This window comes from Leptonychotes weddellii, chromosome X (genome assembly GCF_054177405.1).
Source record: "Leptonychotes weddellii isolate Sample4059 chromosome X, ASM5417740v2, whole genome shotgun sequence".
NCBI classification, from domain to species: domain Eukaryota; kingdom Metazoa; phylum Chordata; class Mammalia; order Carnivora; family Phocidae; genus Leptonychotes; species Leptonychotes weddellii.
In genome coordinates, this window is record NC_138385.1 from 94,907,928 (window position 1) to 94,920,034 (window position 12,107).

The following is a 12,107-nucleotide window of genomic DNA, read 5'->3' on the forward strand; positions in this document are numbered from 1 at the left end:
TTTCCTTCCAACTGTGTCCTTTAATTTCCACTATTAGCGAAAAAATCAGATACAACAATTTGTTTCATTATTTTATTGAAAACAAGCTTGTATAATTGTAAATGCAAGATGGTATCAACCAAATTTATACTCTTCACCAATCTTACTGAAAACTGGATTAGATTTTTTTTAAGACTGAATGTAGATCAGAAAAAAAAATGCAACAAGAGGTAAGCTTTTAAAAAAGCCAAGTGGGATACCATAAAAATGAACCCCCAAAATGAACAGAATCACTCATATATGCAGTCTAAAAGTACAGAGAAAACCTAGACAGTTCTGGCCATTTTCTTGAGCTATATACAAAAATAAACATGAGTGATAAACATTAAAAAGTTAACTGTTAAACCCTCAGGGTTTGCCTAAAATATACCATCACTGAGTTTGATGGAATTTTATGAGGTCTCTCATGGTTTTTGTTAGAACTGTGTAATTATTATTTAAGATGAATCCCACAAGCTCTGGAAACGATGTGCAGTTTTGTTTAATTGAAGGGTATGTGATGAATTTTTCAGTTGTTTCTGTCTAAATGCATGCTGACAGCCTCCACAAAGGATCAGGAACAAACAAGGGGCTTCATTCCAAATGAAAGGAAGATGCCTCTTGACTGGCACTCTGTTTTACAGACTCCCCGCTACTGCATAAGCAAGGCAAAAGCAGCCACTTGCAGCAGTGAAGGAATCAAAGGAGGCTACTTGTCTTCTGTTAACACACTTTTTGCACAGGGCTTTCAGATTTTTTTTAAATTTTATCAGTAGCTTTTGAAACAATCCATGAAATACTTGGATACCTACAAAGTGACCCCTCAAACAAGGAGTCATGACACCTGGCAGAGGTTCCATGGCCACAGGACATCAGAACAGTACAACAGCATTCATCAAAACCCAAAGACAGAAAGCTAAGTGTGGGTTGGGGAAATAAGGTTACCCAAGACTCTGCCCAGGCCTCACAATAGGAAACAGTGACAGTATTAAATATAACTAAATAGTCCTGGAGCAGACCTTTGCCCTCTGGTCAGCTGTTCATCCCCATGAAAGAGACAAAGCTCCATGTGGCCCTGCTCCCAGGAGAAGGGGCTCCTGGATGACCTGATACTGACTTGGTTATGAAAGCTATACCCTTGCCAAGATAGCCCCAAGGATGTTAGCTCTTCTTTGCCTCAATCCAGGAGGAACAGAGAGAAAAAGATGGTGAGATAGACACCAAAGTAGAAACAGAGCTGTATGCCATGCTGCCCAATTGCAAACTGGTTCCTGGGGACCCATGAGGGTCGCCCCCAGCCTAGAAGGAAGGGTAGCAGGCTGGAGTTACATCCTGCTGCAGTCAGAAAGCAGCTGCTATTTGCAAAGTCTAAGCTCTGAAATTAGTAGTAGCGTCTACTGCCTGAACTCTCCCCTTCATACATTTTATGGAGGCATTTAGGGAAGATCCCAGAACGGGTCACTCTTCCCCCAACATGTTTACCTGCCACTGGCAGTGGTCACACACTTGGTCTCTTCCCTTTGGTTGAGCTTTGGCCCACTCACTACCAAATACAGAAAATGACAGACTTTTTATTTAAGAGTCAGAGACCCCAAGACTGACTTAGATAATTCACAGGCCACTTTAAATCTAGTGTTGTTATGAGGGGACAAGACATGAGAAACTAGGGCCTTTTTCAAATCTAAACACGAAATGTGTACTCTGTTAAAGACTATTCAGTTTCTTTAGACATTGCTCCTTCTTGCCAACAATCATCCATAACTAGAGTTCTCATGTTTTCAAGAGGCCTTCCCTAAAAACTGAGAAAGCTTATTGACAGCACCAACTGTTTCTGGACCCTTTCAATGGAAGCTATACTTCTCTGAGTAACAGAAATCGTTATCAGTGCCCACTGCCTTAGAAAAGGGCAAGAGACACTTAATCTTCCAAAAGAATTGATACAAATGTTAGACTCACCATGACTCTTTCTTATTGAAAGGGTATGGGGGTAATAGCTTTATTAAGGAGAAAGACAAAGAGTTGTAGTCCAACCTTGTGGTGTGCCAAATGTTCTGTATCTCTATCTGATTGCAGTTACATAGATGTATACAGATGTAAAAATTTTTCAAGGGAACATTAAGATCACAGCGCTTTGTACATTTCCTGGCATGTAATTTTTTAACTTCATCAGGTATAAGAGTTCCATTCCATTCCATTGCCCCAGGCCACTTGGGGACACTAGGATGTACCTAAAGATGCCAAGTCAGCACTTGGCTCTACAGGAAGATCTTTCTCTTCATTTTATATCAGCTAGGAGGTTCAGTACTTGCCTACTCCACAATTTTCATGAAAGGGTAAGTGACTGGTTCAAATCCATCCAGAGAACAATAGAATGGGAATAACAGATGACTCACACTTACCCACATCATCCCTATTACTTATAAGATATGAGAGTCTAATATCGGTTAAAGGACTTTAGACACAAAAGACTCCACAAAGTGCCTGGATACCACCTGAAGGCACAAAAAGTGCTTATAATAAGGCCTGGATGGAAAATGTCAAAGGTTTAGGACTTTGATGAGGCCTTACCTGCTTGCAGGTACTCTGGCTGCAGAGTCGGAGGCAGGCCCTCGGGTAGTGGGTAACCGTTTTTCCGAGCCACAATGAGATGAAATGCAGCACAGAACTCAGGCAGAGTCAGGGCTCCATCGCAGTCAGCATCACTAAGTTCCCTAAATATAACATGTCACAAGCACCTAACATGGGGCTTAGAGGAAAAGATACTCAGCCTCAAATATGCAAACATGAGGCACCTGGGTGGCGCAGTCCGTTAAGCATCCGACTCTTGGTTTTGGCTCAGGTCATGATCTCAGGGTCCTAAGATAGAGACCCATGTCGGGCTCTGTGCTCAGTGCGGAGATTGCTTAAGACTCTCTCTCCCTCTCCCTTTGCCCCTGCCCCTTCCCCACCCCACCTGCGTCTCTGCCCCTTCCCCACCCACCTCAAATTAAATAAATAAATAAATCTTTAAAAAAAAAAATATGCAAACACAACTCCCAGGCTCTCTGGTGGTGGCCCTGCAAAGTCTCCAAACTCCTATGAAATCTCAGGGAGCACTTGGAGGACGACAGCTGATCAACAGCACTGGTACCAGCACCACTTCATAAACAAAACTTTACACTCTTCAGGTTCTCTGGCAGGTCTGTTTTACAGCACTGAGTACACAAGACAAGAAACTATAGCACAAAAAGGAAAATAAGGCTCAGGATTCATTAGTCGACAATCATTCAGTAAATGGGTGGTGTGAAGAGCTCCAGACCTGGCGCTCACAACAGTCAGAGTAAGGGCGGGCCTCAACCTTTTTACAGTTGTCCCAGCCATTATACAGTTACCCGAGCTCAGAAATGAGCACTTTATTTTTCAGCTTTAAGGAAGAACCCTGAACTTTTCAAGTCACATAAATGTTGTATCAAAAATTTGCTTGATAGGGCGCCTGGGTGGCTCAGTCGTTAAGCGACTGCCTTCGGCTCAGGTCATGATCCCAGGGTCCTGGGATGGAGCCCCGCATCGGGCTCCCTGCTCCACGGGGAGTCTGCTTCTCCCTCTCCCACTCCCCCCTGCTTGTGTTCCCTCTCTCGCTCTCTCTCTCTCTGCCAAATAAATAAAATCTTTAAAAAAAATAATATTAGTAATAATAAATACTGGTTGAATTATGTTTTCAGATAAAACCAGCAACTTGGGAAGGCTGGAACCAGATAAGACAGAAAGGAAGAAAGTCTTGAAAAGGCTTATCTTTGCTTCAGTCAGTGTCTCCCACTAAAAGGCACAGACCTATTTACTCAGCACAAAAGAAACCTATTTGCCAAAGTAACTAAGATCAACCAGTCTCTTAGGTGTATAGAGACTATATACTTGTGCTGGGACAAGTAAAGAGATAGAATATAAAACCGTGCTGGAGGGCGCCTGGGTGGCTCAGTTGGTTAAGCGACTGCCTTCAGCTCAGGTCATGATCCCAGGGTCCTGGGATCGAGTCCCGCATCGGGCTCCCTGCTCTGCGGGGAGCCTGCTTCTCCCTCTCCCACTCCCCCTGCTTGTGTTCCCTCTCTCGCTGTGTCTCTCTCTGTCAAATAAATAAATAAAAAATCTTAAAAAAAAAAAAAAAACCGTGCTGGAAAGCTATCACTATTTCAAAGAAGAAATATAGAAGGTAAGCTCCCTAACTTTCCTCTGGACCAATCACATTCTCCTCCCCTCCAATATTTAGAATACACCAGCCCTGAAAGCAGCTCCCCAGGGTGAGAAGTCAGGGAACTGTTTCAAACGCTGGGTGGAGAGAATACCATTCAGCTTTCATGGGTATGTCTCAACAAAAAGATAGGAAGCCTCATGCCAATAATGTTAAGACTGGGAATTCTGCCAAAACAGAGTGTCTTCTTTTCAAAATGATAATTCCTTTTTTCCCCCTAGCTTTAAAATCTAATATAAGGCTTGTTGTAAAAAAAAAAAAAAAAAAAAAAATTATGCCAGAATATATTGCTAAAGAACCTAAATCCAGCTCAGAATCCCAGATACACTGGCACGCACAAGTGTTACTGGAATAGTTTTCCAATAAAATCCACAAAACATGACAAGCAATTTTAAATCCTGCCACAATTTTTGTAAATCCTCGTGAAAAAAGTCTCATATAAATATTCCAGTGTTTTAATTATATATTTATAGCAGCATGGTCTCCCCCCCAGGCTTGAGGAAGAAGAGCCCACACACAGCCGGGAGTTTATAGAGGCACCGAGCGTTCTCATAAACGCAAATCAGCCATCTGGACTGTCCTGGTACAGCCCTTCGGGAGCATGGGCTGCAGCCAGCGCAGCAGCAAGATGCAGTGCACACCACAGCTGCAAGTCTGAACTAGGGCCCAGCTGATAAACACCAGCCAAACTGATGAAGCTCAGAGGCAGCTAGAATAGTCAAATTTGACTTAATTCCAAAACATATGTGGACCTTCTGTTCACCTGGCCTCATAAAATATTTTAAAGAAGAGTTTTTCAAGATCCTCTGGGTACCTGCATCATATCGAGTAGAAATATCTGAAAATGAAATTCACAAGATGGGAATGCTCATATGCCCACACAATTGTTTAGACAGGAAAGAGATCTAGAGGAGGATAATAATTGCAAAATTAATTTTTAAATAACAGCTAACAGATACAGTGCGCCACACACTGAACATTGTGCTTTTCATATAGTAACTTATATATAATAACTTCTTTCATATAATAACTTATAATATATATAATAATATATATAATATAGTTATAATAACCTCACAGCAACAAAAGTCTTAAGTTCTATTCACTCTCTTAGTCTGTTAAAAAAAACATTCAAGGGGCCCCTGGGTGGCACAGTCAGTTAAGTGTCTGACTCTTGATTTCAGCTCAGGTCATGATCTTAGGGTCGTGAAATTGAGCCTGTGTCAGGCTCCATGCTCAGTGGGGAGTCGCTTGAGATTCTTTCCCTCTCTTTTGCCCCTCCCCATTTGTGCTCTCTAAAATAAATAAATAAATCCTTTTTAAAAAAACATTCAAGGGGTGCCTGGGTGGCTCAGTTGGTTAAGCATCTGCTTTCAGCTCAGGTCATGATCCCAGGGTCCTGGGATCAGCCCCGCGTCGGGCTCTCTGCTCAGCGGGGAGCCTGCTTCTCCCTCTCTCTCTGCCTGCCACTCCCCCTGCTTGTGCGCTCTCTCTCTCTCTCTGTCAAATAAATAATAAAATCTTAAAAAAGAAAACATTCAAAAGATAAAACTTTCAAAATGCAAAAGCAGGAGCTAAGGAATGGGTATGTAATGACACTATAATACTAATATGGCATTAATTATACTTACCATATGTAGGAGAGTTCTGGAATGGAAAGCTTTGATTTGGTGAAGAAGTTCTTGGCCACAGAACCTGCCAAGAGAGCCACTGTTTAAATAAATCATTAATTACTTATCTAGAGCAGCTTTTATATTTATATATAAATGAATCACCATTTTTTCATTCAGAATCCCTACCATATAACAACAAATGTAACATTTGTTCATCAAAGCAACTATAAATCCTATGGCTAAAAACAACATATGAACAGCTTTTAAAAGAATATATAAATTACAATAGGGCAAAAGAAACAATATCATAATACTTATTATGATATGTGAATCACATAAATTCCTTCTTCATTTTTCCAAAAATCTGCAAAAGTTTATTCAAAATTCAAAAGACAAATTTCAAAATTATTAAAGTAAAAATCTGTCAAGCACTTTTAATGAAAGGATGAGAAAGTAATATACAATCATGGTAGAAAACAGCAAAAAGAAAATTAACACCATTGATCTTATCACACAAAGACATGGTAAAGAGTCTGGTGAAATTTATGATCTCTTGGTGGCTCTTTAAAAAACTTATCCAGGGGGGCGCCTGGGTGGCTCAGTCGTTAAGCGTCTGCCTTCGGCTCAGGTCATGATCCCAATGTCCTGGGATCGAGCCCCGCATCGGGCTCCCTGCTCCGCGGGGAGCCTGCTTCTCCCTCTCCCACTCCCCCTGCTTGTGTTCCCTCTCTCGCTGTGTCTCTCTCTGTCAAATAAATAAATAAAATCTTTAAAAAAAAAAAATTAAAAAAAGAAATTTATCCAGGAACCTCTTGCTACTTTCTTTATCTATCACAAATTTACCAGTATCTATTGAAATCAGGTAATCATTCCATTTTACACGTTATATAGCTCCAAGTCCCAACTGCACTTAAAATGTTAGACTGATCCTTACTGAGATTGAAATTTTTTATGGTTTCAGCTCTAAGACCACAAATTCAAAATTCAAAGGCCTCAATTCTAACACAAAGTACAGTCAAATCCAAGCCTCAAGCTCTAAACTGATTAAGTCAAAAGCCTTTCCTTGGCAATTACAAGTCTTCTAACTGGTCTTAAAACAAGGGATTATAATGGACCCTAAAACAGATGTATTGTCCTTTGATTAAATTATTAAGGATCAAAGGCAAAATGCCCTATTAACCAATGAGCTTTCTCTCAAAAGCATCCTGGGAAATAATGCTGTCACAGGACTGCTGGCCATCAGTGAAGCTACCCCGTCAAACATTTATCAGAGATGTCTTAAGAGCCTATTTATCAGCTATTTTATAGATATAAAGACATTCTCCCCTCAACTCATTCTTCTTTTTCTCCCTTAATATCCTTTCTTCAAATTACACTAGGCCCAAACCCAAGCCAGAGACCCAGCCTGGCCTTCAGACAGTAGAGAGAGACTGTTCTGGCATGGTGTCCCAAAGAGATTAGGTAGGGCCCATCCGGAAGCCAACAGCTAACAAATTCAGTCGTGCCCTGGCTGTCGCCTGCCAGAGAAGGAAGCTGATGAGAAAGCCCAAGTGCTCCCTCCTTTGGTGCCGACAGATGTTTAATTAGTGAGGGGGAACCCTCACCCCAGCCCTAATCCCAGCCAACCTAGAAACCCCAACCCAGCCTCCTTTCCTTGCTCTCTCCAGCCATTTTCAGACCTGCTGGGAAGCTTTATATGGGGCAAAAGAGGGAGAGGTGAGGCTTAAAAAAGTTGTCAGCAATCAAACATCAAAATGTGGATTCAAACTTTTTATTACAAGGAGTCTCTCAGCCCAGTAAAAAACAGCTATACATAGCATTGATATATCAGTGATAAATGTTAACACAATGAACAGATAAAATCTTTCAAAAATAAAGACCAATAACACAATATAAAAATGCGTAGAGCTATGACAGTTCACAGAAATAGATGCAACTGGCCCTTTTTTTTTTATTTAAGTAAACTCTACCCCAACATGGGACTCGAACTCATGACCCCAAAATCAAGAGTTGCATGCTCTTACCAACTAAGCCAGCCAGGTGCCCAACTGACTCTTAATCATTTACATATATAAAAAAACCTCAACCTTCCTTGTAAGAGATCCATAAAATAGAGCCACACAAAGACATGATTTCTTGCCTATCAAATGGGGGAAAAATACAAAAGTCAGTGAACATGTAGTGATAGTAAGACTGTGGGAAAATGGGCATTTCCTACAATGCTGGTGAAATGACAGCACGGTACAACCCCACTAAAGGAGTGTTTTGCAACATCTAGCAAAATTGGATTATCCAAAGATACACTGACAAAGATATAAAAAGAAGTGCAGAGGGTTATTCACAACAGAAATATGTGTAATAGCAAAAGACTAGAAATAATCCCAAAAGGGGACTAGCTAAATAAATGACTGCATATCACACAATCTAGTAGTACACAACTTGTAAAAGCGAATGGGAAATATGTCTACATGCAATATGAGTAATCACCAGGACATAATGTTAAGTGGAACAAGCAAGGTGGAGAGAAGTATAAATCGTATGCTACCATTTATCTCACAAAAGATGGGAGATTAAGAATATACACACACATATAGATCTATTCACACATACATGAATTTGCTTTTACTTTTAAAAACAGACAAACCATAAAAAAGGGGACAAGGAAGGAAAGGGCAGAGGGGATAGGAACAGAAGCTAGACTTCTTTGTAAATTGTTTTGTAGACTCAAATTCAGAATTGTGAAAATATTTTATATGTGTATAAAACTAAATTTCAAAAAGACCACAATCCCTAAAAATTGAAATCAAAACAATTAAAGGTGACAAGAACAAAGCTGGAGAACTCCCACTTCCTAATTTCAAAACCTACAATACTCAAGACAGTGTGGTACTGGCATTAGACTAAACAGTGAAAATCAGTGCGAAAAAATTAACATCCAGAAATAAACCCTCACATTCATAGTAAACTGAATTTTGACAAGGATGCTAAAACAATTAAATCATGGGAAGAATCATTTTTTCAAAAAAAATGTGCTGGGACAACTGGAGATCCACATGTGAAAGAAGCAATTTTTTTTTTAAAGATTTTATTTATTTATTTGACAGAGAGAGAGAGACAGTGAGAGAGGGAACACAAGCAAGGGGAGTGGGAGAGGGAGAAGCAGGCTTCCCGCCGAGCAGAGAGCCCGATGTGGGGGCCCGATCCCAGGACCCTGGGATCATGACCTGAGCCGAAGGCAGACGCCTAACGACTGAGCCACCCAGGCGCCCCTGAAAGAAGTAATTTGAACACCTACCTGATATCATACACAAAAATTAACTCAAAATGGATCAAAGACCTAAATATAAGAGATAAAACTGTAATATATATACCTGCTTAGAGGAAAATATAGACATAAATTTTCATGACCTTGGTTTAGGCAATGATCTTTATGGCACCAAAAGCACAATCAACAAGAAATAGATAAACTGGACACCATCAACACTAAACACTTATGTGCTCCAAAAGACACTGTTAAGAAAATAAAAAAACAAGCCACCCACTGAGAAAAAATATTTCCAAATCCAATATGTGATAAGGAACATGTATCTAGAATACAGGCATACCTCGTTTTATTATGCTTCACTTTACTGCACTTGGCAAATGTTGCATTTTTTCTTTTTACAAATTGAAGGTCCGTGGCATCCTTGTGTTGAGCAAGCCTATTGGTACCATTTTTCCAAAAGCATTTGCTCACCTCGTGTCTGTATATCACATTTTGGTAATTCTTGCAATATTTCAAACTTTTCCATTATTATTATATTTGTTATGGTGATCTGTGATCAGTGATTACAACTCACTGAAAGCTCACATGATGGTTTGTATATTTTAGCAATAAATTATTTTTTAATTAAAACATATACAGTGCTTTTTTTTTTAAGATTTTATTTATTTATTCATGAGAGATAGAGAGAGAGAGAGGCAGAGGCAAGGGAGAAGCAGGCTTCCCACGGAGCAGGGAGCCCGATGCAGGACTCGATCCCAGGACCCTGGGATCATGACCTGAGCTGAAGGCAGACGCTTAACCGACTGAGCCACCCAGGCGTCCCTACAGTGCTTTTTTTAAGATACAATGCTATTGTACCCTTAACAGACTATAGTATAGTGTAAATATAATTTTTATATGCACTGGGAAATCAAAAAATTTATTTGACATGCTTTATTGCAATATCCACTTTATTGCCGTCATTTGGAACCAAACCTTCAATACATCGAAGTTATGCCTGTATATAAGGAACTCTTACCATTCAGTATTTGTTAAAAATGGCAAAGGATTTGAATAGACATTTCTCTAAAGAAGATAAATAAATGGTTGATAAGAACATGAAAGGATGTTCAATTTCATTTTTCATCTGGGAAATGCTAATCGTAACCACAAAGAGATACTACTTCACACTCACTAGCGAGGTAGGAGGGAAGAGAGACTCAGGAGACAAGTTGATCAAAGTAAAGCCATTCTGGTTTTAGACTGACCCTTAACCTAAAAGTCAGCAGGTAGTAGACAAGAATCACAAGATCTGACTCATGGAAGACCACAAGACCCCACTCCCTCGGGCAATAAAAGCCACAAAGGCCGGACATTCTTAAAATTGTTCCCTGTGGGGGGCGCCTGGGTGGCTCAGTTGGTTGGGCGACTGCCTTCAACTCAGGTCATGATCCTGGAGTCCCTGGATCGAGTCCCGCATCGGGCTCCCTGCTCGGCGGGGAGTCTGCTTCTCCGTCTGACCCTCCCCCCTCTCATGTGCTCTCTCTCATTCTCGCTCTCTCAAATAAATAAATAAAATCTTTAAAAAAAAAAATTGCTCCCTGTGGGTAAATTCACAACCCTAAGACAATGGCAAAACTAACTACCCAATGTAAATGATAAACCCAAAATTAAGGAGTAAGCCCCTCCCTACAGAGTTAGCTAATTTTTCAAACTTACAAAACCCTTTCTTAGAAGCAAAGGAGGGGGTCGTCTTCCTCACCTGGGAGAAGAGATCACTATTTTATCTGTGAAGTAACTCCTTTCTCACTTCTATACTTAATAAATTTTTGTCCGTTTTTCTAAACCGCTTGCTCTTGAATTCTTTCTCACACAAAGCCAAGAACACTCAAGGCAAGAGGCCTGAGGCCCTCCCTCTCAGGACCTTGGCCCATCTAGCATCACTAGGATGGCTAAAAGCAAAAGACAGGTAAGTGTTGGCTATAAGCAAAAGACAGATAATAAGTGTTGGTGAGTAACTGGAACCTTCATATGCTGCTGGTGGCAATGTAAAATGATGCAGCCACCGTGCAAAACAGTCTGACTGGTCCTCAAATGATTGAACACAGAGTTACGATATGACCCAGCAATTCCACTTCTAGGTATATATTTAAGGGAAATAAAAACATACATCTATACGAAAACGTGCACACAAATGTTCTGAGTAGCAATTTTCTTTTTTTTTTTTTAAGATTTTTTATTTATTTGAGAGAGTGAGAGAGCGAGGACGAGAGCGGGGTGAGGAGCAGAAGGAAAAGCGAACTCCCCACTGAACAGAGAGGCCGATGCGGGGCTCGATCCTGGGACTCCAGGATCATGACCTGAGCCGAAGGCAGCCACTCAACTGACTGAGCCACCCAGGCACCCCTGAACAACATTATTCTTAAGAGCCAAGAAGTGGAAACAACACAAATCAAGTGCCCATCAACTCATGAATAAATAAAAAGTAGTATATCTATACAATGGAAATTATTCAGCTATAAAAAAGCAATGAAGTTCTAGTACATAGTACAACCTGGATAAACCTTAAAAATATTATGCTAAGTGAAAGAAGTCAGACACGAAAAAAGACCACACATTATATGATTTCATTTATAGGAAAAGCCCAAAATAGGTGAATCTTTAGAGAGAAAAAGTAGTTTAGTCATTATGTAGGGCTGGGAGGTGGGGAGAGCAGGAATGGGGAATAATTGCTAATAAGTAGGTGTTTGTTAGGGGGTAATGAAAGTGCTCTAAATTCAGATTGCGAATATACTCTGTAAATACACGAAAACCACTAAACTGTACACTTTTTACAGGGGTGAATTTTATGTTAATATCTCAAAAAAAGATGTTTTTTTAAAAGAGACATCACCTAATTGCAATATATTAACCCCTCTTGACCTTAAACAAACTAAACTGTTTTTAAAAGGCATTGTGAGACAATCAGGGAAATCTGAACAAAGACTTGATAACATTAAGGAAATGT

At 40.2% G+C, this 12,107-nt stretch overlaps 1 protein-coding gene across 3 annotated transcripts in view; it reads right to left on the minus strand.

The window, feature by feature from the left end:
- Positions 1 to 12,107, minus strand: part of REPS2 (RALBP1 associated Eps domain containing 2) — a 222,569-nt gene that overhangs the window by 106,429 nt on the left and 104,033 nt on the right. For all 3 annotated transcript variants that reach the window (XM_081809113.1, XM_081809112.1, XM_081809115.1), the window contains exons 7-8: positions 5,875 to 5,938; positions 2,587 to 2,729 (exon numbers count right to left, since the gene is read on the minus strand). In XM_081809113.1, coding sequence (XP_081665239.1) covers positions 2,587 to 2,729; positions 5,875 to 5,938 — 207 coding nt within the window. The remainder of the gene's footprint in view (positions 1 to 2,586; positions 2,730 to 5,874; positions 5,939 to 12,107) is intronic.